General features: G+C 48.1%; 1 protein-coding gene across 1 annotated transcript in view; it reads left to right on the top strand.

Annotated features, from left to right (window-relative positions):
- Nucleotides 1–23,452, top strand: part of LOC134351189 (myelin-associated glycoprotein-like) — a 469,309-nt gene extending 445,857 nt beyond the window's left edge. Inside the window, 2 exon segments of the mRNA XM_063057299.1 lie at nt 16,389–16,670; nt 23,358–23,452. Of these exon segments, the coding sequence (XP_062913369.1) occupies nt 16,389–16,670; nt 23,358–23,452 (377 nt within the window).
- Nucleotides 23,453–25,735: the final 2,283 nt, after the last annotated feature.

The following is a 25,735-nucleotide window of genomic DNA, read 5'->3' as shown; positions in this document are numbered from 1 at the left end:
CATTTCTGTTCTGAATGGACGCCCTTCAACTCTTAAGTCATGCCCTCTCGTACTAGACTTCCCCATCATGGGAAACAACTTTGCCACATCCACTCTGTCCATGCCTTTCAACATTCGAAATGTTCTATAAGGTCTCCCCTCATTCTTCTCAACTGCAAGGAATACAGTCCAAGAGCAGACAGACGTTCCTCATATGTTAACCCTCTCATTCCCAGAATCATTCTAGTGAATCTTCTCTGTACCCTCTCCAAAGTCAGCACATTCCTTCTTAAATAAGGAGACCAAAACTGCCCACAGTACTCCAAGTGAGGTCTCACCAGTGCCATATAGAGCCTTAACATCACATCCCTGCTCCTATACTCTATTCCTCTAGAAATGAATGCCAACATTGCATTCGCCTTCTTCACTACTGACTCAACCTGGAGGTTAACATTAAGGGTATCCTGTATGAGGACTCCCAAGTCCCGTTGCATTTCAGAACTTTGAATTCTTTCTCCATTTAAATAATAGTCTGCCCATTTATTTCTTCCGCCAAGGTGCATAACCATACACTTTCCAACATTGTATTTCATTTGCCACTTCTTTGCCCATTCTTCCAATCTATCCAAGTCTCTCTGCAGACTCTCCATTTCCTCAGCATTACCGGCCCCTCCACCTATCTTCGTATCGTCAGCAAACTTAACCACAAAGCCATCTATTCCATAATCCAAATCGCTGATGTACAATGTAAAAAGAAACTGCCCGAACACAGACCCCTATGGAACATCACTAGTAATTGGCAGCCAACCAGAATAGGATCCATTTATTCCCACTCTCTGTTTCCTGTCAATCAGACAATGCTCTATCCATGTATGTAACTTTCCCGTAATTCCATGGGCTCTTATCTTGTTAAGTAGCCTCATGTGTGGCACCTTGTCAAAGGCCTTCTGAAAATCCAAATATACAACATCCAATGCATCTCCCTTGTCTAATCTACTGGTAATTTCCTCAAAACATTGTAATAGGGTTGTCAGGCAGGATTTTCCTTTTTGGAATCCATGCTGAGTTCTGCCTATCTTGTCATATGCCTCCAGGTATTCTGTAACCTCATCCTTGACAATCGACTCCAACAACTTCCCAAACACTGATGTCAAGCTAACAGGACTATAATTTCCTTCTTGCCTCCTTGCCCCCTTCTTAAATAGCGGAGTGACATTTGCAATCATCCAGTTCTCCGGAATCATATCAGAATCTATCGACTTTTGAAAGATCATCGCTAATACCTCCGCAATCTCCGCAGCTACTTCCTTCAGAACACAAGGGTGCATTTCATCTGGTCCAGGAGATTTATCTACCTTTAGACTATTTAGCTTTCTGAGTACTTTCTCTGTCGTAATTGTGACTGCGTACACTTCTCTTCCCTGCCACCCTTGAGTGTCCGGTATACTGCTGATGTCTTCCTCAGTGAAGACTGATGCAAAATACTCGTTCAGCTCCTCTGCCATCTCCTGATCTTCCATTACAATTTCTCCAGCATCATTTTCTATCGGTCATATATCTACTCTCACCTGTCTTTTACTCTCTATATACTTGAAAAACCTTTTAGTATCCTCTTTGATATTATTAGCTAGCTTCCTTTCATAGTTAATCTTTTCCCTCTTAATGACCTTCTTAGTTTCCTTTTGTAAGGTTTTACAAACTTCCCAATCCTCTTTCTTCCCACTAATTTTTGCTTCCTAGTATGTCCTCTCCTTTGCTTTAACTTTGGCTTTGAATTCTCTTGTCAACCACGGTTGCATCCTTTTTCCATCCGAAAATTTCTTCATTTTTGGAATATACCTGTCTTGCACCGTCCTCACTTCTCGCAAAAACTCCAGCCACTGCTGCTCTGCCGTCCTTCCCGCCAGTGTCCCTTTCCAGTCAAGTTTGGCCAGTTCCTCTCTCATGCCACTGTAATTTCCTTTACTCTACTGAAATACTGACACATCAGATTTCGGCTTCTCCTTTTCAAATTTCACAGTGAACCCAATCATGTTATGACCACTGTCTCCTAAGGGTTCCTTCACCTCAATCTCTCTAATCACCTCCGGTTCATTACACAATACCCAATCCAGTACAGCCGATCCCCTAGTGGGCTCAACAACAAGGTGTTCTGAAAAGCCATCTCGCAGACATTCTACAAATTCTCTCTCTTGAGATCCAGTGCCGACCTGATTTTTCCAATCTACTCGCATGTTAAAATCCCCCACAATTATCATAACACTGCCCTTCTGACAAGCCTTTTCTATTTCCTATTGTAATTTGTAGTCCACATCCCTGCAGCTGTTTGGAGGCCTATAAATAACTGCCATCAGGGTCCTTTTACCCCTGCAATTTCTTAGCTCAAACCATAAAGATTCTGCACCTTCTGATCCTATATCACCTCTTTCTAATGATTTCCTCCAGTTTCCTCCCACAGTTCAAACAACCACTGCTTGGTTAGGTGAATCTCTGGTTGTAAATTGTTCTGTGATTAGTCTGGGGTTAAATTGAGGGTTGCTGGGTTGTGTGGCTTTAAGTGCGAGAAGTGCTGTATCTCAATAAGTCAATAAAAACTCCTGATCTCAGCCAGTCTAATGAGGTCAGCTACCTGTGAGCAGTGCTTATCATGACTTACTGAAAACATCCTGAATAATTTGCACCAAATACTGAAAATATCTTGTGAGCACACATAACCCAGTATAGAGGGAGTACAAAGAAGGTTCACCAGATTGATTCCTGGGATGGCAGGTCTTTCATATGAAGAAAGACTGGATGAACTGGGCTTGTACTCGTTGGAATTTAGAAGATTGAGGGGGGATCTGATTGAAACGTATAAGATCCTAAAGGGATTGGACAGGCTAGATGCAGGAAGATTGTTCCCGATGTTGGGGAGGTCCAGAACGAGGGGTCACAGTTTGAGGATAGAAGGGAAGCCTTTTAGGATCGAGATTAGGAAAAACTTCTTCACATAGAGAGTGGTGAATCTGTGGAATTCTCTGCCACAGCAAACTGTTGAGGCCAGTTCATTGGCTATGTTTAAGAGGGAGTTAGATATGGCCCTTGTGGCTACAGGGGTCAGGGGGTATGGAGGGAAGGCTGGGGCGGGGTTCTGAGTTGGATGATCAGCCATGATCATAATAAATGGCGGTGCAGGCTCGAAGGGCCAAATGGCCTACTCCTGCACCTATTTTCTATGTTTCTATGTTTCTATAATAAGTATCAGTGACAAGCCTCACTGGCTACCGTATTGTTAATCAGCCTCACCTGATATAGTAAATGTTGCAAACCAGTCTCTCTGAAAACTGTAAACACTGAACCAGCCCCTCTAAATACCGTAAATATTGTGAACCAAAGTCCAAAGTTGCAGGTAAATTTATTAACATGGTGCATGTTACCACATAGTACCTTGAGATTCACTTCTTTGCAGGCATTTACGGAAAAAGAGAAATACAAAATGCTATATGTAGAGACTGCAAACAACCAAGGTGCAAAAGAAGACAAACTGTGCAAATAAAAAAAAATACTGACAAAAGGAGCTGTAAAGAGTCCTTGAAAGTGAGTCTGCAGCTCATGGAATCAGCTCAGTGCCGAGGAGAGTGAAGTTATCCACGCTGGTTCAGGAGTTGATGGTTGTAGGGGAGTAACTGTTCCTGAACATGGTGGTGTGGGATATAACCAGTCTGACTGTCAAAATATTATGGACCTTCTGCACCAGCTACTGTAAAGATTATGAATGCAACACTACAAATATTAAGCAAATGCAATATGAAATGTAAATATTGGAAGAGAAATGCACAGTACCATAAATATTGTGAACAAGCTGCACTCATATAGGGTTTAATATAGTGCTGGTGAACACAGCGACAACTTGCTGGCTGCAAACAAAACTTCTAATTGTTTTATTAAACACGCTTTTTCTCCTAAATGATCATTTTAATCAATAGCTTATAACTTCCCTTTCACAGCTGAGCATCTGAACTGCCTGTACGACCTGGCATTTTTGCGGTGTGAACTGAGATTAGAAGGTGCAGCACACTTGTGACATAGTGTATATGGGATGAATTGATGTGGCAGGGCCCAGGCCCAGGCCTAAGAGGGCGGACCAAGTTGATGTTCACTGATCTAAGCGCTGGGCCAGATGGGAAAGGTCGGGTACGGGCCAGATGGGAAAGGTCGGGTATGAGCCAGATGGGAAAGGTTGGGTACGGACCGTATCGAGGCACAGCTCCTGGGCCCAAGAACGTATCATAGCAGTACGGCTTAGGTCAAACAGCGAAAAATGACCCACTGTTGTGCCGATTTAGACTCCGGGCCAGATTGGAAAGATAAAGGTGTTGGGCCAGTGTTTAGCTCACTGCTCGGTGAGGTTCACTTGTCTCTGCGGCGAACTGACATTGCAACCTGCAACTAGCGGACTGGATCGACTGGGACTGGCTTCGTGGTTGTGACTCAATTCAGTTCTGTATGACATTTGCTTACTTTTATTGTTTGACAATTAGTGTTTTTGTTCTGCACATTGGGTGTTTGATGGTCTTTTTCTGATGGGTTCCATTGGGTTTCTTTGTTTTGGGGCTGCCTGTAAGAAGAGAAATCTCAAGGTTGTATATAGTATATAAATGTACTTTGACTTTGAACTGTAACCTGTAAATAATGTGAAGACCGAGCACCAAGCCTCATAGATATTATGAACAGACTCTGCCGGATACAGAAATGTTTTGGCATCAATACTGTGAATACCAGTACCATAAAGTACTCTCATTGGCCACTTTATTAGGTACCCTTCTACACAAGTTCATTACTGCAAATATCTAATCAGTTCGTGGAATACACTGCCTGAGTCAATGGTGGAGGCAGATACACAAATGAAATTTAAGAGACTACTAGACAGATATATGGAGGAATTTAAGGTTGGGGGGTATACGGGAGGCAGCATTTGAGGGTCGGCACAACAATGTGGGCCGAACGGCCTGTACTGCGCTATACTATTCTATGTATCAATGTATGTATAAATCTAGGGGAAATGGATTTAATCTATTATTAAAGGGAAAGATTAGCTTTATTCGTCATATTGCGTCAAAACGTTAACAAACAGTGAAATGCGTCATTTTGCGTCAATGACAAACAGAGTCTGAGGATGTGCTGGAGAAAGTGTACCAGTGCTTCCATTCTTCTGGCACCAACATAACTTGCTCACAACTTATTTAACCTGATCCGTGCATGCAGAAGGATCTGGTGCTTTCCTGGCGAATACGAGGAATAAACTCTTCTCAGGCTTTCAGCCCGGTACAGTTATCGATTCTAAGCAAGATTTCAATGACAAAATCTACTATTTTCATCTGGTGATACTGGCTTGGATGCTACGTAGCCTCCTATCTTAGCATGGTGGGAAAGATCCTTCATAATGTTACTGGTGTCACAATGGGGGGCATTGATGTCGGACCCGAAAGCACGACACAGACACTGAAGTACTAGGAACAGGATAAGGATGCAGGACCTGGGCTAGGACATGGACAAGAAACAGGGAACCCGGACAAGGAACTATGAACTAGGAGCCTGGGCTTGAACCCCGAGCCAGAGACTGGACGAGGACCCAGAACCTGGCTCTTGCCTCGGGCTTGGGCCCCAGAACCAGGCTAGAACATGATATCACTGCAGGACTGGAGGCTGTGGTCTTGAGGCTTGAGGCTTGGAGACAGGCTTGGGGTCCTGAGGCTACAGGCTGGGGTCTTGGGTCTTGGAATGCGGAGGCCGATATCTCAGAGGCTGGAGCTCGGAGACAGACTGGGAACTGTACATCAACATGGAGCCGGGACTTATCCTTCGAAAAGCCGGGACTCATCTTTAACACGACACCAACATGAGACAGGACAGTACATAGACTGGGCTGGACTAGAACCAATATCCCAGGGGGAGCATTTGCTACTGTTGTTCAGGAGGATTTAAACTCATGCGGCAGGGGGATGGGAACAAGTGCAGAGAGACAGGGAGGTGTAAAATGAGGGTAGTAAGGTGAAAAGTAAAAGTGGCAGGCAGGCAAATCCAGGGCAAAAATCAAAAGGGGACACTTTTCAACATAATTGTATAAGGGCTAAGAGTGTTGTAAAAACAAGCCTGAAGGCTTGGTGTGTCAATGCAAGGAGCATTCGTAACAACGTGGATGAATTGAATGTGCAGATAGTTATTAATGAATATGATATAGTTGGGATCACAGAAACATGGCTCCAGGGTAACTAAGAATGGGAGCTCAACATCCAGGGATATTCAATATTCAGGAGGGATAGACAAGAAAGAAAAGGAGGTGGGGTAGCATTGCTGGTTAGAGAGGAGATTAACGCAATAGAAAGGAAGGACATAAGCCTGGAGGATGTGGAATCAATATGGGTAGAGCTGCATAACACTGAGAGGAATAAAACACTGGTGGGAGTTGTGTACAGGCCACCTAACAGAAGTAGTGAGGTTGGGGATGGCATTTAACAGGAAATTAGAAATGCGTGCAATAAAGGAACAGCAGTTATAATGGGTGACTTCAGTCTACATATAGATTGGGTGAACCAAATTGGTAAGGGTGCTGAGGAAGAGGACTTCTTGGAATGTATGCGGGATGGTTTTCTGAAACAACATGTCGAGGAACCAACTAGAGAGCAGGTCATTCTGGACTGGGTATTGAGCAATGAGGAAGGGTTAGTTAGCAATCTTGTCGTGCGAGGCCCCTTGGGTAAGAGTGACCATAATATGGTGGAATTTTTCATTAAGATGGAGAGTGACATAGTTAATTCAGAAACAAAGGTTCTGAACTTAGAGAAGCGTAACTTTGAAGGTATGAGACGTGAATTAGCTAAGATAGACTGGCAAACGATACTTAAAGGGTTGATGGTGGATATACAATGGCAGGCATTTAAAGATCGCATGGATGAACTACAACCAGCATTACAACTACAACCTGTTAGGTTCATTCCAGTTTGGCAAAAGAATAAACCAAGGAAGGTCATGCACCCATGGCTGACAAGGGAAATTAGGGATAGTATCAATTCCAAAGAAGAAACATACAAATTAGCCAGAAAAAGCGGCACACCTGAGGACTGGGAGAAATTCAGAGTCCAGCAGAGGAGGACAAAGGGCTTAATTAGGAAAGGGGAAAAAAAAAGATTATGAGAGAAAACTGGCAGGGAACATAAAAACTGACTGTAAAAGCTTTTATAGATATGTGAAAAGTAAAAGATTGGTTAAGACAAATGTAGGTCCCTTACAGTGAGAAACAGCTGAATTGATCATGGGGAACAAGGACATGGCAGACCAATTGAATAACTACTTTGGTTCTGTCTTCACTAAGGAGGACATAAATAATCTTCCAGAAATAGTAGGGGAGCAAGGGTCTAGTGAGATGGAGGAACTGAGGGAAAAACATGTTAGTAGGGAAGTTCTGTTAGGTAAATTGAAGGGATTAAAGGCAGATAAATCCCCTGGGCCATATGGTCTGCATCCCAGAGTGCTTAAGGAAGTAGCCCAAGAAATAGTGATGCATTAGTGATAATTAGTGAAACCGGGGGATTAGAGACCAGTTAGCCTGACATCGCTGGTGGGGAAAATGCTAGAGTCAGTTATCAAAGATGTGATAACAGCACATTTGGAAAGCGGTGAAATGATCGGACAAAGTCAGCATGGATTTGTGAAAGGAAAATCATGTCTGTCAAATCATATAGAATTTTTTGAGGATGTAACTAGTAGAGTGGATAGGGGAGAACCTGTGGATGTGGTATATTTGGATTTTCAAAAGGCCTTTGACAAGGTCCCATACAGGGGATTAGTGTGCAAACTTAAAGCACACAGTATTGGGGGTATGGTATTGATGTGGATAGAGAATTGATTGGCAGACAGGAAACAAAGAGTGGGAATAAACGGGACCTTTTCAGAATGACAGGCAGTGATTAGTGGGATACCGCAAGGCTCAGTGCTGGGACCCCAGTTGATTACAATATATATTAATGATTTAGAGGAGGGAATTAAATGCAGCATCTCCATGTTTGCGGATGACACGAAGCTGGGTGGCAGTGCGAGCTGTGAGGAGGATGCTAAGAGGATGTAGGGTGGCTTGGATAGGTTCAGTGAGTGGGCAATTTCTTGGCAAATGCAATTTAATGTGCATAAATGTGAGGTTATCCACTTTGGTGGCAAGAACAGGAAAACAGATAATTAGCTGAATGGTGGTCGATTAGGAAAAGGAGGGGGAGCTGCAACGAGACCTGGGTGTCATTGTACACCAGTCATTGAAAGTGGGCATGCAGGTACAGCAGGTGGTGAAAAAGGCGAATGGTATGTTGGCATTCATAGCAAGATGATTCGAGTACAGGAGCAGGGAGGTACCACTGCAGTTGTAAAAGGCCTTGGTGAGACCACACGTGGAGTATTCTGTGCAGTTTTGGTCCCCTAATCTGAGGAAAGACATTCTTGCCATAGAGGAAGTACAAAGAAGGTTCACCAGATTGATTCCTGGAATGGCAGGACTTTCATATGAAGAAAGACTGGATCGACTAGGCTTATAGTCACTGGAATTTAGAAGATTGAGAGGGGATCTTATTGAAACGTATAAAATTCTAAAGGTATTGGACAGGCTGGATGCAGGAAGATTGTCCCTGATATTGGGGAAGTCCAGAACGAGGGGTCACAGTTTAGGGATAAATGGGAAATCTTTTAGGACTGAGATGAGCAAAAACTTCTTCACACAGATAGTGGTGAATCTATGGAATTCTCTGCCCCAGGAAACAGTTGAGGGCAGTTTATTGGCTATATTTAAGAGGGAGTTAGATATGGCCCTTGTGAGTAAAGGGATCATGTGGTATGGAGAGAAAGCAGGCACAGGGTTCTAGGTTGGATGATCAGCCATGATCATACTGAATGGCGGTGCAGGCTCGAAGGGCCGAATGGCCTACTCCTGCACCTATTTTCTATGTTTCTGTGTTTCTAGACATAGAGCTGGGACTCATACTTAGACAAGCCGGGACTCAACTTCATCTCCACACTAAGGTGGGACAGGACCAGCCGCCGAGTAACGGCAGAATGGCCGGACTTACCCAACAGAGGCAAAGGCAAGACAAGACAAAACAGATCCCCTGGGAGGGCAACGGCAGAACGACCTGAGTTACCCCACGGAGGCGAGGACAAGACAAGACAGACTCCCCCGCAGTGCAATGGCAGAAAGGACTGACTTACCCCACAGAGGAGTGGACAAGGCAGATCCTCTTGGAGAGTAACGACAGAACGGCCTGACTACCCCACGGAGGCAAGGAAAAGACAAGACAGATCCCCCCGCAGGGTAATGGCAGAACGGCATGACTTACCCCACGGAGGCGAGGGCAAGAAGAGACAAACACCGAAGAACGACAGACAGTTCCATCTCTGCACTGGCGATTGCACCAGAGAGTGGTGCAGGTGAGGTATCCAGGCAGAGAGTCAGGCGAGGCATCCAGGCAGAAAGTCAGGCGAGGAGGGAAAAGACAGGGAGGGGAACAGGACAGTCCAGCAGGGAATCCCTGGTTTGCAGAGGTATTTATGTCTCAGCCCCAAAACGAGAATTATGTGCCTACAACAGAAAATGGGGAAAACCGGAAACCCTGGAATAAGGAACTATGGACTGGACCGTGCACCGGAATACGGTCCTCACGGACCGGACCATGACAACTGGCCCTTTCTGGCACCTTTCTGTATATAGGTCCTTGATAGCAAGGAGGCTGATTCCAATGATGCATGGGGCTGATTTGATTCCCTGTAGCGATGTGCTACACACAGCGCTAGAATAACCACACGGAGTCGGTGAGTTAGAGTTGCGATGAAAGAGATTTATTCAAACTTCGCGGCCCGCTTTAAAGCCTTCCCGTTCCCGCCCTCCTTGGGCGGGACAACTGTGGGGAATGTATATTCCCAGACCCTTTCTGCGCGCGGGATTTCCCCCCTGCTGGTGAAGATGGCTTGGCGCCCTTTTTGCTGCCGGCCCCCTGCCTGCGCGCGCTGTTGTGAGCCGGTTCGTGTGTGCCAGAAAGTGGGTCGCCACATAACCCGCCCCCCCCCCCCAGAACCGGCGATACCTCCCCCAATGTCCACAGTCTGGATCGGCCTCTGTTTGGGAGGTCTGCCCCTGCACCGCGGTGCCTGAGCCTGGACCGGTTGCGCCAAGTCCACATGGGCCGGTTTGAGTCGGTCCACCGTGAATACCTCCTCTCTCCCCCCAATGTCCAGCACGAACGTGGACCCGTTGTTCCTGATCACCTTAAACGGTCCCTCGTAGGGCCGCTGTAGCGGTGCCCGGTGTCCGCCCCGTCGTACAAGAGGAAACTTACAGTTCTGCAGGTCTTTGGGTACGCAGGTCGGGCTCTGTCCGTGCTGTGAAGTGGGTATGGGGGCCAGGTTACCGATCCTCTCTCGTAGTCTGTCCAGGACTGCTGTGGGTTCTTCCTCTTGCCCCCTTGGGGCTGGTATGAACTCTCCTGGGACGACCAGGGGCGCGCCGTACACCAACTCGGCCGACGAGGTGTGTAGATCCTCCTTGGGCGCCGTGCGGATTCCGAGCAGGACCCAGGGAAGTTCGTCCACCCAGTTAGGCCCCTCCAGGCGGGCCATGAGAGCCGATTTCAGGTGACGGTGGAAGCGCTCCACTAGTCCGTTCGACTGTGGGTGGTAGGCAGTTGTGTGGTGTAGCTGTGTTCCTAAAAGGCTGGCCATAGCCGACCACAGGCTGGAGGTGAACTGGGCGCCCCTGTCGGAGGTAATGTGGGCCGGTACCCCAAAGCGTGCTACCCAGGTTGCGATCAGTGCTCGGGCGCAGGATTCGGAGGTGGTGTCGCTGAGCGGGACTGCCTCTGGCCATCTAGTGAATCGGTCTATCATAGTTAGGAGGTACCGCACTCCTTGTGACACTGGCAGGGGCCCCACGATATCCACATGGATGTGGTCAAACCTCCGGCGGGTGGGTTCGAACCGCTGCGGCGGAGCCTTGGTGTACCGCTGCAGCTTGGCCGTTTGGCACTGCATATACGATTTGGCCCATACACTGACCTGTTTACGAAGTCCATGCCACACGAACCTGTTGGAGACCAGCCGGACGGTTGTCCTGATGGAGGGGTGCGCTAAGTTGTGAATGGATTCGAAAACCCGCCGGCGCCAGGCTGCTGGGACGACGGGGCGGGGTTGGCCGGTAGCTACGTCACATAGTAGGGTCCTCTCACCTGGGCCTACGGGGAGGTCTTGGAGCTGTAAACCGGAGACTGCAGTCCTGTAACTGGGGATCTCAGTGTCTGTCTGCTGTGCCTCTGCCAGCGCTGCATAGTCCACCCCCTGGGACAGGGCCTGTATGGTAGGTCTGGAAAGTGCGTCCGCCACTACGTTGTTCTTTCCAGAGACATGCCGGATGTCCGTCGTGTACTCGGAGATGTAGGACAGATGTCGCTGCTGGCGGGACGACCAGGGGTCGGACACCTTAGTGAACGCAAAGGTAAGCAGTTTGTGGTCGGTGAACGCGGTGAAGGGCCTACCTTCTAAGAAGTACCCGAAATGCCGGATTGCCAGGTATAGTGCCAATAGCTCCCGGTCGAAAGCACTGCATTTGAGTTCGGGTGGTCGTAGGTGTTTGCTGAAGAACGCCAGGGGTTGCCAGCGACCCTCGACGAGTTGTTCCAGCGCTCCACCGACCGCTGTGTTGGATGCGTCCACCGTGAGGGCAGTAGGAACGTCCGTTCTGGGGTGCACTAGCATCGCGGCGTTTGCCAAGGCTTCTTTGGTTTTAACGAAAGCGGTTGCGGCCTCTTCGTCCCAGGTAATGTCCTTGCCCTTACCCGACATCAGGGTGAACAGGGGGCGCATGGTTCGGGCTGCTGAGGGGAGGAAACGGTGGTAAAAGTTCACCATACCCACGAATTCCTGCAAGCCTTTGATTGTGTTGGGTCGGGCGAAATGGCGGACCGCGTCTACCTTGGCGGGGTTGCCCCGTCTTTAGTAATCCTGTGGCCCAGGAAGTCGATGGTGTCGAGTCCGAACTGGCATTTGGTTGGATTGATTGTAAGGCCGAATTCACTCAGGCGGGAGTAGAGCTGGCGGAGGTGGCACAGATGCTCCTGCCGACTACTGCTGGCTATGAGGATGTCGTCCAAATAGATGAATGCAAAGTCCAGGTCGCGTCCCACCGCGTCCATTAGCCGCTGGAAAGTCTGTGCGGCATTCTTTAGACCAAACGGCATTCGGAGGAATTCGAAAAGTCCGAACAGGGTGATAAGTGCTGTTTTGGGGATGTCGTCCGGATGTACAGGGATTTGATGGTATCCCCGGACGAGGTCTACCTTGGAAAAGATCCTTGCGCCGTGTAGGTTTGCTGCGAAGTCTTGAATGTGCGGCACAGGGTAGCGGTCTGGCGTTGTAGCCTCGTTCAGTCTGCGGTAGTCACCGCATGGTCTCCAGCCCCCCGTTGCCTTGGGCACCATGTGAAGCGGGGAGGCCAATGGGCTGTCGGACCGTTGTATGATCCCTAATTCCTCCATCTTCTTGAACTCCTCCTTCGCCAGTCGGAGCTTGTCCGGGGGAAGCCTTCGAGCACGGGCGTGGAGGGGTGGTCCCTGGGTCGGGATGTGGTGCTGTACTCCGTGTCTGGGCATGGCTGCCGTGAACTGCGGTGTCAGTACTGATGGGAAATCCGCCAGGACCCTGGTGAAGTCATCGTCGGACAGCGTGATGGAGTCCAGGTATGGGGCTGGCAACTGTGCTTCACCCAGGGAGAACGTTTGAAAAGTCTTGGCGTGGACTAATCGCTTCCCTTGCAAGTCGACCAGCAGGCTGTGGGCTCGTAGAAAATCTGCCCCCAGCAGTGGTTGGGCCACGGCGGCCAGCGTGAAGTCCCACGTGAACCGGCTGAAGCTGAACTCTAGCTGCACCGTGCGGGTGCCGTAGGTTCGTATGGTGCTGCCATTAGCGGCCCTCAGGGTGGGTCCCGGTTCTCTGTTGCGGGTGTCGTAACTCGTTGGAGGTGAGACGCTGATCTCCGCTCCGGTATCGACCAAAAAGCGGCGTCCCGACTGCTTGTCCCAGACGTACAGGAGGCTGTCCTGATGGCCAGCCGCCGTAGCCATCAGCGGCGGCTGGGACCTGGCGTTTCCCGGGAATTTGCAGGGCGGTCTGCAGCGGCGGGCCTCTGTGCCCCACCGCTGGTGGTAGAAACACCATTGTTCGTTGGGCTCCTCACTCCCGTCGCCGGGTTGTGTAGGCTCTGCTGCCGGGCCCGGTCTGGTCTGTCATTGGGCACGCGGCTTGGTGATCTGTGCGACGGATGCCCCTCTCTCTTTCCTGGCATTCCACAGCACATCTGCTTGGGCCGCCACCTCCCGGGGGTTGCTGAAATCTGCGTCGGACAGCAGCAGGCATATGTCCTCGGGCAGTTGCTCTAGGAACGCCTGCTCAAACATGAGGCAGGGTTTGTGTCCTTCAGCCAGGGCCAGCATCTCGTTCATTAATGCTGACGGCGGCCTGTCTCCCAATCCATCCAGGTGCTTTAAACGGCGTGCTCGTTCGCGCCGTGAGAGTCCGAAAGTCCTTATGAGCAGGGCTTTGAATGCTGTGTATTTGCGGTTCTCCGGGGGCGACTGTATAAACTCCTCAACTTGTGCAGCAGTCTCCTGGTCGAGGGAGCTCAGCACGTAGTAGTAGCGAGTGGACTCCGAGGTTTTCTGCCGAATGTGGAATTGTGCTTCTGCTTGTTCGAACCGTAATTGGCGTCGCAGCGTCCAGAAGCTTGGCAGTTTTAACGAAACTGCGTGAACAGATGCAGCGTCGGTCATCTCTGGTCCAAATATCGTTTGGGCCGTCGGGGTCACCAATTGTAGCGATGTGCTACACACAGCGCTAGAATAACCACACGGAGTCGGTGAGTTAGAGTTGTGATGAAAGAGATTTATTCAAACTTCGCGGCCCGCTTTAAAGCCTTCCCGTTCCCGCCCTCCCTGGACGGGACTACTGTGGGGAATGCATATTCCCAGACCCTTTCTGCGCGCGGGATTTTCCCCCTGCTGGTGAAGATGGCCTGGCGCCCTTTTTGCTGCCGGCCCCCTGCCTGCACGCGCTGTTGTGAGCTGGTTCGTGTGTGCCAGAAAGTGGGTCGCCACATCCCCCTCATTCTTGAAAACTCCAGTGAGTATCGGCCTGGAGCTCCTCATATGCGCAAGTCCACAAAGACCTGTCTCCAACTCACTCCGTGATCTCTTGCTCCGCAGACGTGTCCCAAAAGGCCCCGCTTTCTTTTTAAAATTTATTTATAATATTTTATTACAAACAAGAGAAAATCAGCAGATGCTGGATATCAGAGCAACACAAACTAGGGTTTTGGCCCGAAATGTTGTTTGTACTTTTTTCTCATAGATGCTGCCTGGCCTTCATTAAGAAGGTAATTAAGAGGGAAAAGATTAACTATGAAAGGAAGCTAGCTAATAATATCAAAGAAGAACTAAAAGGTTTTTCAAGTATATAGAGAGTAAAAGACAGGTGAGAGTAGATATAGGACGGATAGAAAATGATGCTGGAGAAATTGCAATGGGAGATAAGGAGATGGCGAGGAACTGAACGAGTATTTTGCATCAGTCTTCACTGAGGAAGACATCAGCAGTATACCGGCCACTCAAGGGTGGCAGGGAAGAGAAGTGTGCGCAGTCACAATTACGACAGAGAAAGTACTCAGGAAGCTGAATAGTCTAAAGGTAGATAAATCTCCCAGACCAGATGAAATGCAACTTCGGGTTCTGAAGGAAGTAGCTGCGGAGATTGCGGAGGTATTAGCGATGATCTTTCAAAAGTCGATAGATTCTGGCATGGTTCCGGAGGACTGGAAGATTGCAAATGTCACTCCGCTATTTAAGAAAGGGGCAAGGAAGCAAAAAGGAAATTATAGACCTGTTAGCTTGACATCGGTGATTGGGAAGTTGTTGGAGTCGATTGTCAAGGATGAGGTTACAGAGTACCTGGAGGCATATGACAAGATAGGCAGAACTTAGCAAGCATGGATTCTTTAAAAGAAAGTCCTGCCTGATGAACCTATTACAATTTTTTTGAGGAAATTACCAGTAGGCTAGACAAGTGAGATGCAGTGGATGTTGTATATTTCGATTTTCAGAAGGCCTTTGACAAGGTGCCACACATGAGGTTACTTAACAAGATAAGAGCCATGTAATTACGGGAACGTTACATACGTGGATAGAGCATTGGATGATTAGCAGAAAACAGAGAATGGGAATAAAGAGATCCTATTCTGGTTGGCTGCCGGTTACCAGTGGTGTTCCACAGGGGTCCGTGTTGGAGCCGCTTCTTTTTACATTATACATGAACGATTTGGATTATGGAATAGATGGCTTTGTGGCTAAGTTTGCTGATGATATGAAGATAGGTGGAGGGGCCGGTTGTGCTCAGGAAACAGAGTCTGCAGAGAGACTTAGATAGATTGGAAGAATGGGCAAAGAAGTGGCAAATGAAATAAAATGTTGGAAAGTGTATGGTTATGCACTTCAGCAGAATAAATAAACGGGCAGACTATTATTTAAATGGGGAGAGAATTCACAGTTCTGAGGTGTCTTCATACAGGATACCCTTAAGGTTAACCTCCAGGTTCAGTCGGTGGTAAAGAAGGCGAATGCAATCTTGGCATTCATTTCTGGAGGAATAGAATATAGGAGCAGGGATGTGATGTCACGGCTCTATAAGCTGCTGGTGAGACCTCACTTGAAGTACTGTGGGCAGTTTTGGTCTCCTTATTTAAGACAGGATGTGCTGACTTTGGAGAGGGTTCAGAGAAGTTTCACTAGAATGATTACGGGAATGCGAGGGTTAACATATGAGGAACGTTTGTCTGCTCTTGGACTGTATTCCTTGCAGTTTAGAAGAATGAGGGGAGACCTCTTAGAAACATTTCAAATGTTGAAAGGCATGGACAGGGTGGCTGTGGCAAAGTTGTTTCCCATGATGGGGGAGTCTAGTACGAGAGGGCATGACTGAGGATTGAAGGGCGTCCTTTCAGAACAGAAATGCGCAGATTTTTTTTTTAGCCAGAGGGTGGTGAATCTATGGAATTTGTTGCCACGGGCGGCAGTGGAGGCCAAGTCATTGAGTGTATTTAAGGCAGAGATTGATAGGTATCTCAGTAGCCAGGGCATCAAAGGTTATGGTGAGAAGGCGGGGAGTGGGACTAAATGGGAGAATGGATCAGCTCATGATAAAATGGCGGAACAGACTCGATGGGCCAAATGGCTGACTTCTGCTCCTTTGTCTTATGGTTTTATGGCCTACTAAGTTCCTCCAGCATTTTGTGTGTGTTGCTATGTTCTTCTATTGCCTCAAAACTGTTGCACTGTTAACCACCAGTTTGTCTTTAGATGCCCCACGGAATCTCTCAATCACTTTTCCCAACAACGTAAACAATTCCTGGGTGAATATGAAGGAAGGGATTCCTACATCGATCCTCTGCTCCATCCAGAGTTTCCCAGCATTGAACCTGCCATGGAGACATCTCGGGGTCACACTGAACACAATAAGTTTCAGCAGCCAGCTGTGGCTGGAGTTTCCTCAGGTGACACCCCAGCAGACTCGAGTCCATGAGTGTGTGGCGGAGAATGAACACGAGACAGCAGAAAGGGCCATCACCCTCAGTGTGGAACGTGAGTGGACATTGCCCAGCACTTGTCTCTAAAACAGATGTATCATTGCACATGGGAGGTGCTGGTATTCACCACCTCCACTCACACACGTGTGATCACATAAATAAATGTGATTATGTTTATACACACACATCAGTACAATTGCAGAAGCACACACAGATACATCATGTGCAAGTACACACTCAATTTACAGATGTGCCTCTGAGATGCTGTTATCAGACACAGATTTACTCTCACAGATTCCTCTCCCCCCCTTGTTCTCAGTCTAACCCTCACTAATTGTGCAGTTTAAATATTGAACTCATTTATTGTGCATGGGTAGTAAAATGCAGATCACGAGCCCTTTCATAGTGAGGTGCTCCCTTGTCACTGATCGTTTCATAGGGAGGTGCTCCCTTGTCGCTGACTCTTTCAAAGTGAGGTGTTCCTTCATCTGATCCTTTCATACAGAAGTGCTCCCTCATCACCGAACCCTTCACAGTAAAGTGTTCCCATTTCCCTCATCATTTAACAGTGCACTGCTTTCCTCCTCATTGATTCTTTGTAGTGTGATACGTGAATCAGGAGCATGAGATCTAGGGAAATTTGGCTTCCTGCATTCAGAAATGGCTTGCTCACAGAAGGTCGTTGTAGGTTGAGCATATTCTGCCTGGAGGTCCTCAAAGTTGTTAAGGAGTTTGAAAGGCATATATAGTGTTAGCCCTCATCAGTTGGAGGAATGAGTTCGAAAATATAGAAACATAGAAAACCTACAGAAGCATACAGGCCATTCAGCCAACAATGCTGTGCCAAACCTGTATTTACTTTAGAAATTACCTGGGGTTTCCCATAGTCCTCTATTTTTTCTAAGCTCCATGTATCTATCTTGGAGTCTCTCAAAAGATCCTATCGTATCGGTCTCCACCACCGTTGCCAGCAGCCCTCCACACACTCACCACTCTGCATAACAAAAGCTTACCCCTGACATCTCCTCTGAACCTACTTCCTATCACTTTAAAACAGTGCCCTCTCATGTTAGCCATTTCATCCCTGGGAAAAAGCCTCTGACTATCCACATGATCAATGACTCTCATCATCTTATACCTCTAATAGGTCACCTCTCATCCTCCACCACTCCAAGGAGCAAAAGCTGAGTTCACTCAACCTATTCTCATAAGGCATGCTCCACAATCCAGGCAACATCCTTGTAAATCTTCTCTGCACCCTTTCTATAGTTTCCATATCCTTCCTGTAATGAGTTGACCAGAACTGAGCACAGTACTCCAAGTGGAGTCGGACCAGGCTCCTGTATAGCTGTAACATTACAACTTGGCTCTTAAACTCAAACTCACTGTTGATGAAGGCCAATGCACCGTATGCCTTCTTAACCACAGAGTCAACCTGCGCAGCAGTTTTGAGTGTCCAATGGACCCAGACCCCAAGATCCCTCTGATCCTACACACTGCCAAGAGTTTTACTATTAATACAAAATTCTGCCATCGTAATTGACCTACCAAAATGAAGCACCTCACACTTGTCTAGGTTGAACTCCATTTGCCACTTCTCAGCTCAGTTTTTCATCCTACCAATGTCTCGCCATAACCTCTGACAGCCTTCCACACTATCCACAACACCCCCAACCTGTGTGTCATCAGAACATTTACTAATCCATCTCTCCATTTCCTCATCAAGCTCATTTATAAAAATCACTAAGAAATGGGGTCCCAGAACATATCCCTGAGGCACACCACTGGTCAACAACCTCCATGTAGAATATGAACCATCTACAATTACTCTCTGCCTTCTGTGGGCAAGCCAATCCTGGATATCCAAAGCAAGGTCCCCTTGGACCCCATGCCTCATAACTTTCTCAATAAGCCTTGCATGGGGTGCATTATCAAATGCCTTGCTGAAGTCCATGTACACTACTTCTGCTGCTCTTCCTCCATCAGTGTGTTTCGTCACATTCTCATAAACTTCATTCAGGCTCGGAAGGTATGACCTGCCTTTGACAAAGCTATGCTGACCATTCCTAACCATATTATGCCTCTGCAAATGTTCATAAATCTTGCCTCTCAGGATCTCTTCCATCAGCTTACGAACCACGGAAGTAAGAGTCACTTGACTATAATTTCCTGGGCCATCTCTACTCCCTTTCTTGAATAATGGAACAATATCTCCTACCCTGCAATCCTCCGTAACCTCTCCCGTTTGCATTGATAATGCAAAGATCATTGCCAGAGGCTCAGCAATATCCTCCATTGCCTCCCACATTAGACTGGGGTACACCTCATTCTGTCCCGGAGACTTACCTGTCACATTTGCTTGGTCCTATTCTCTCACATCTTATCATCTTGGTCTTCATATACTTGTAGAATGCTTTGGGGTTTTCCTTAATCCTGCTCGCTACGGCCTTCTCATAGCCCCTTCTGGCTCTCCTAATTTCATTCTTAACCTCATTCCTGCTAGCCTTAAAAGTTCTAGACCTCTATCATTACCTAGCTTTTTGAATCTTTTGTAAGTTTTTATTTTCTTCTTGCCTAAATTTTCAACAGCCTTTGTCACCATGTTTCCCGTACCTTACCAACCTTTCCCTATCTCACTGGAACGTACCTACGGAGAACGCCACACAAATATCCCCTGAACATTTGTAGCATTTCTACCGTACATTTCCCTTTGAACATCTGTTCCCAATTTAGTCATAGTCATACTTCATTAATGCCAGGGGAAACTGGTTTTCGTTACAGTTGCTCCATAAGTAATAAATAGTAATAGAACCATCAATAGTTAAATAGTAATATGCAAATTGTGCCAGTAAATTATGAAGTAAGTCCAGGACCAGCCTATTGGCTTAGGATGACTGACCCTCCAAGGGAGGAGTTGTAAAGTTTGATGGCCACAGGCAGGAATGACTTCCTATGACGCTCAGTGCTGCATCTCGGTGGAATGAGTCTCTGGTTGAATGTGCTCCTGTGCCCACCCAGTACATTATGTAGTGGATGGAAGATATTGACCAAGATGACATGCAACTTAGACAGCATCCTCTTTTCAGACACCACCATGCGAGAGTTCAGTTCCATCCCCACAACATCATTGGCATTACGAATGAGTTTGTTGATTCTGTTGGTGTCTGCCACCCTCAGCCTGCTGCCCCAGCACACAACAGCAAACATGATAGCACTGGCCACACACTGAACAACCTCAGCATCGTCCGGCAGATGTTAAAGGACCTCAGTCTCCTCAGGAAATAGAGATGGCTCTGACCCTTCTTGTAGACAGCCTCAGTGTTCTTTGACCAGTTTAGTTTATTGTCAATTCGTATCCCCAGCTATTTGTAATCCTCCAACATGTCCACACTGACCCCCCTGGATGGAAATAGGGGTCACCGGTACCTTAGCTCTCCTCAGATCTACCACCAGCTCCTTAGTCTTTTTCAAATTAAGCTGCAGATAATTCTGCTCACACCATGTGACAAAGTTTCCTACCGTAGCCCTGTACTCAGCCTCATCTCCCTTGCTGATGCATCCAACTATGGCAGAGTCATCTGAAAACGTCTGAAGATGACAAGACTCCATGCAGTAGTTGAAGTCCGAGGTGTGAATGGTGAAGAGAAAGGGAGACAAGACAGTCTCCTGTGGAGCCCTAGTGCTGCTGATCACTCTGTCGGAAACACAGTGTTGCAAGGACACGTACTGTGGTCTGCCAGTCAGGTAATCAAGAATCCATGATACCAGGGATGCATCCATCTGCATCGCTGTCAGATTCTCCCCCAACAGAGCAGGGCGGATGGTGTTGAACACACTGGAGAAGTCAAAAAACATGACCCTCACAGTGCTCGCTGGCTTGTTCAGGTGGGCATAGACACGGTTCAGCAGGAAGACGATGGCATTCTCAACTCCTAGTCGGGGCTGGTAGGCGAACTGGAGGGGATTTAAGTGTGACCTGACCATAGGCCGGAGCAGCTCCAGGACAAGTCTCTCCAGGGCCTTCATGATGTGGGAGGTCAATGCCACCGGTCTGTAGTCATTGAGGCCACTGGGGTGCAGCGTCTTCGGCACAGGGACGAGGCAGGACGTCTTCCACAGTACAGGAACCCTCCGGAGCCTCAGGCTCAGGTTGAATACATGGCGAAGTACTCCACATAGCTGAGGGGCACAGGTTCTGATCCACGCTCTCTCACTTAATTCATGATGCTTCTTGCATAAAAATAGATATCAAAAACCATCAGTCTGAGTGCAGACCTTCTCTAATACCTACCTATCCTCCCTCTCGCAATAACTCCAAGCCTTCTCTACTTGTGAGCCAATAGCCCCTTCCTCCGTCTCTTCAGTTCGGTTACCACCCCCACGAAATTCCAGTTTAAACTCTCCTCCTCAATAGCCTTAGCAAACTTCCCTGTCAGGATGTTGGTCCCCCACGGATTCAAGTGCAACCTGTCCTTTTTGTACAGGTCAGGTCTGCCCCAAAAGAGGTCCCAGTGATCCAGAAATCTGAATCCCTGACCCCTGCTCCAATTACTCAGCCACACATTTATCCTCCACCTCACTCTATTCCTAAAATCACTGTCGCGTGGCACAGGCAGTAATCCCAAGATATCTTTGATGTCCTGCTTCTCAACTTCCTTCCTAACTCCCTGTAGTCTGTTTTCAGAACCTCCTCCCTTTTCCTACTTCTGTCGTTGGTACCAATATGTACCATCACCTCTGTCTGTTCTCCTTCCCACTTCAGGATATTGTGGACGCGATCAGAAACATCCCAGACCCTGGCACCTGGGAGGCACCTATCATCCGTGTTTCTTTGCTGCATCCACAGAATCGCCTGTCTGACGCCCTAACTATAGAGGCCCCTTTCACTACTGCCTTCTTCTTTTCCCTACCCTTCTGTGCCACAGGGCCTGACTCTGTTCCAGAGGCGCGGCCACTGTTGCTTCCCCCATGTCGGCCTCTCCCCCACCCCCACCCCCGCCAACAGTATTCAAAGAGGAGCACTTATTGTTAAGGGGGACAGCCATAGGGGTACTCTCTTGTATCTGACTATTGTCCTTCCCTCTCCTGACTGTTACCCACTTATCTGTCTCCCAAGGCCCTGGTGTGACTACTTCCCTACAGTTCCTCTCTATCACCTACTCACTTCCCCTGACTAAACGAAGGTCATCGAGCTGCAGCGCCAGTTCCCTAATGCGGTCCCTAAGAAGCTGCAGCTCGACATACCTGGCGCAGATGTGGCCTTCCGGGATGCTGGGAGTCTACCGGACTTCCCACATCTGACACGCAATACGGAACACCAACTTACAGAGATACTTCCTGTTTCTATTCTTCACAGGTAACTTACCCTGCCTCAACCCAGCATTACTGACTCTCCAATGTGATGGCATGAACATCGATTTCTTGAACTTCTGGTAACTGCCCCTCACCCCCCGCCTCTTCTTCACCATTCCCATACCCGTTTCCATCTCACACATTCCCTTCTTACCTGCCCTTCACTTCCATCTTGTGTTCTTCCCCTTCTGTTTCTTCCAGAGTCTTCTGTCCTCTCCTGTTCCACTTCTTCAGCCCTTTATCTCTTTCACCAATCAAATTCACAGCTCTCTACCACCCGTTCCTCCTCTCCAGGTTTCACCTATCACCTGTCACTTTGTACTTCTTCCTCCCCTCCCCCCAGCTTCTTCTGCTGACTTCTCCCCTCCCTTTTCTGTCCTAATGGAGCCCCGAAACATCGACTGTTTACTCTTGTCCATAGATGCTGCCTGACCTGCTGAGTTCCTCCAAAATTTTGTGTGTGCTGCTTTGGATTTCCAGCATCTACGGATTTTCTCATGTCTCTAAAACTCTGGTAAGACCACTCTGAACTCCATTCAGTTCTGAACACCTAATGAGAGGAAGGATGTAGAAGCTTTACAGAGGGTGCAGATAAGATTTACCAAGAAGCTGCCTGGATTAGAGAGCACATCTTTTGAAAGCAGGTTGACCAAGCTGGGGCTTCTTCCCTTTGGAGAGAAGAGGAATGGGAAGTGACTTGATAGAGGTACATATGATGACAAGAGGCATATATCTCATAAATAACCAGTTCCTTTTTCCCGGTACGGAAATGGTTTATATGAGGGTGTGGAGCAATATAAAGGGCAGATTTCAGAGGCAGATTGAGTGAGAATGGTGGGGATGTGGGACGCACTATTGGGGGTGGAGGTCAAGACAGATACATTAGGGACAGTTAAGAAACCGATAGGCAAGATGTGAAATAAATATGGAGGGTTCTGTAGGGGAGAAAAGTTAGGTTGATGCAGGATTAAGTTAAAGTGCCAACACTACATCATGGGTTGAAGGGCCTGTATTGTTATTCACTGATTCCTTCATAGTGATGGGGTCCCTCACTATGAGGGAGCTTGAGCTGCTCCCTCATCATTAACCTCTTCATCGTCCAGTGCACCATGACCTCAGTGATGCCCTTTCAAACATGGATCTCCCTCAGTATTTTCTCTCTCACAATGGGCCATATTTTCAGTTCTGTCCCCAAAATGCCCCATAGTCTCTGCAGATCTCCTGCTGATCTGTTGACGCCCACAGAGCAGTGAAGATGGATTTGAACCAATAATTGGCTGAGGGATAATAGTTAGCTCTGTCTGTGTCGGGGCGAACATTGAACATCCTGCTTTACAAATGCATTCTGTCGGATATCTGAGACCGCTTGGTGGATTTGAGCCTTTCACAGTGTTTCCTCACCGCAGCAAAGTTCCCGTAGCCATTGGTGACCATCGCACCGATCACGTCCTGGTTGCTGCTCAGTACCTGAAGAATGCGTACTGACGCCAGTGTGCCTGAGGTTGATATCAATAATTCTCTTCGTTCTTCTTTGTACCTCAGCTGAGGGAGAGTCATCCAAGATACCAGTCATCTCATTGGGTGTGAGAGGGGTGCTCGTTCTTCTTGCATCAGTGGCTGTGATTTGATTAGTTAAATCCTACTGGAAAACTGACAAGTGAGTACTGGGAAACCTCCCAAAAATTTCTGAAACCTCCTTTAGAACCTGTACTTCTTTTCTCTGCAATACCCTCTGGCCTCCTACAACCTGCCCATCTCCAAAAATCCCTTCAAGTCCTGCACTCCTCCCCGTCTCTGTAATCCCATTAGGCTCCTGCACTCCTCCCCACCTCTGGAATCCCCTCCGCAGCTACACCCCGTCACCTGGACCCCAGCCTCATTCATTGCACCATATCCCAGTTCGGTGTTTTCCGCAAATCTGTTCCTAGTCCAACAGACAATGTAGAAAGGCCTGTGCCAAAGGATTTGTATGAAATGGTCTCGTACAGCAGCAGGAAATGAGATGAAGGGAAGAAGGAGTCTGAGAGTCTGAGTGGGAGTGCCGAGAAAGAGATTTTTGAAATTTTCGTTATTTTTTTTTCTCCAACGGCTTTCTGAGAGGCGGGACTGCGCAGGCGTGTGACGTTGGGCAGTGCAGCGCGGCAGATTTAAAAGGGCAGACATCCTGCTTCGGGTTTGATTCGAAGAAGGAGTCTGAGAGTCTGAGTGGGAGTGCCGAGAAAGAGATTTTTGAAATTTTCGTTATTTTTTTTTCTCCAACGGCTTTCTGAGAGGCGGGACTGCGCAGGCGTGTGACGTCGGGCAGTGCAGCGCGGCAGATTTAAAAGGAACAAAGCCTCATAGAGCGGGCAGCGTAGTTTGCGGGTGGCAGAGTGAGCCGGGAGCTGAGTGAAGACTTAAGGGCTTCGGCTCACCGGGCTTAGGCGGAAGCGGGCGAGGCGAGGAAGGTTTGACATTAATTTTCTGTTGCTATTTGAGGAGAGGGGCATTATGACTGTGAGGGCAGTTTGCTGTTGGCCCTGGCTCTCCAAGCCTCCCGGACGTCTACATCTGCGCCAAGTGCATCGAGATGCAGCTCCTAAGGGACCGCGTTACGGAACTGGAGCTGCAGCTCGATGACCTTCGTCTGGTCAGGGAGAGCGAGGAGGTGATAGAGAGGAGTGGAAGGCAGGTGGTCACGCCGGGGCCACGGGAGGCAGACAAGTGGGTCACGGTTAGGAGGGGGAAGGGGAAAAGGCAGGTGATGGGGAGTACCCCGGTGGCTGTGCCCCTTAACAACAGGTACTCCTGTTTGAGTACTGTTGGGGGGGACAGCTTACCCGAGGGAAGCGACAGTGGCCGTGCCTCCGGCACAGAGTCTGGCCCTGTAGCTCAGAAGGGTAGGGCAAGGAAGAGGAGGGCAGTTGTGATAGGGGACTCGATAGTAAGGGGGTCAGATAGGCGATTCTGTGGACGCAGTCCAGAGACCCGGATGGTAGTTTGCCTCCCTGGTGCCAGGGTCCGGGATATTTCTGATCGTGTCCAAGATATCCTGAAGTGGGAGGGTGAGGAGCCAGAGGTCGTGGTACATATAGGTACCAATGACATAGGTAGGAAAAGGGATGAGGTCCTGAAAGGAGAATATAGGGAGCTAGGAAGGGAGTTGAGAAAAAGGACCGCAAAGGTAGTAATCTCGGGATTACTGCCTGTGCCACGCGACAGTGAGAGTAGGAATGCGATGAGGTGGAGGATAAATGCGTGGCTGAGGGATTGGAGCAGGGGGCAGGGATTCAAGTTTTTGGATCATTGGGACCTCTTTTGGCGCAGGCGTGACCTGTACAAAAAGGACGGGTTACACTTGAATCCTAGGGGGACCAATATCCTGGCGGGGAGATTAGCGGGGGCTACTGAGGTGACTTTAAACTAGAATGGTTGGGGGGTGGGAATCAAATTAAAGAGGCTAGGCGTGAGGGGGTTAGTTCACAACAGAGGGATGGGAACCAGTGCAGAGAGACAGAGGGGTGTAAAGTGAGCATAGAAGCAAAAAGTACAAAGCAGAAAAGTAAAAGTGGCAGGCCGACAAATCCAGGGCAAGCATTAAAAAGGGCCACTTTTCAACATAATTGTACAAGGGCTAAGAGAGTTGTAAAAGAGCGCCTGAAGGCTTTATGTGTCAATGCAAGGAGCATTCGTAATAAGGTGGATGAATTGAAAGTGCAGATTGTTATTAATGATTATGATATAGTTGGGATCACAGAGACATGGCTCCAGGGTGACCAGGGATGGGAA

This window comes from Mobula hypostoma, chromosome 8 (genome assembly GCF_963921235.1).
Source record: "Mobula hypostoma chromosome 8, sMobHyp1.1, whole genome shotgun sequence".
Classification (NCBI taxonomy): Eukaryota; Metazoa; Chordata; class Chondrichthyes; order Myliobatiformes; family Myliobatidae; genus Mobula; species Mobula hypostoma.
This window is presented reverse-complemented; position numbering and strand designations above follow the sequence as displayed.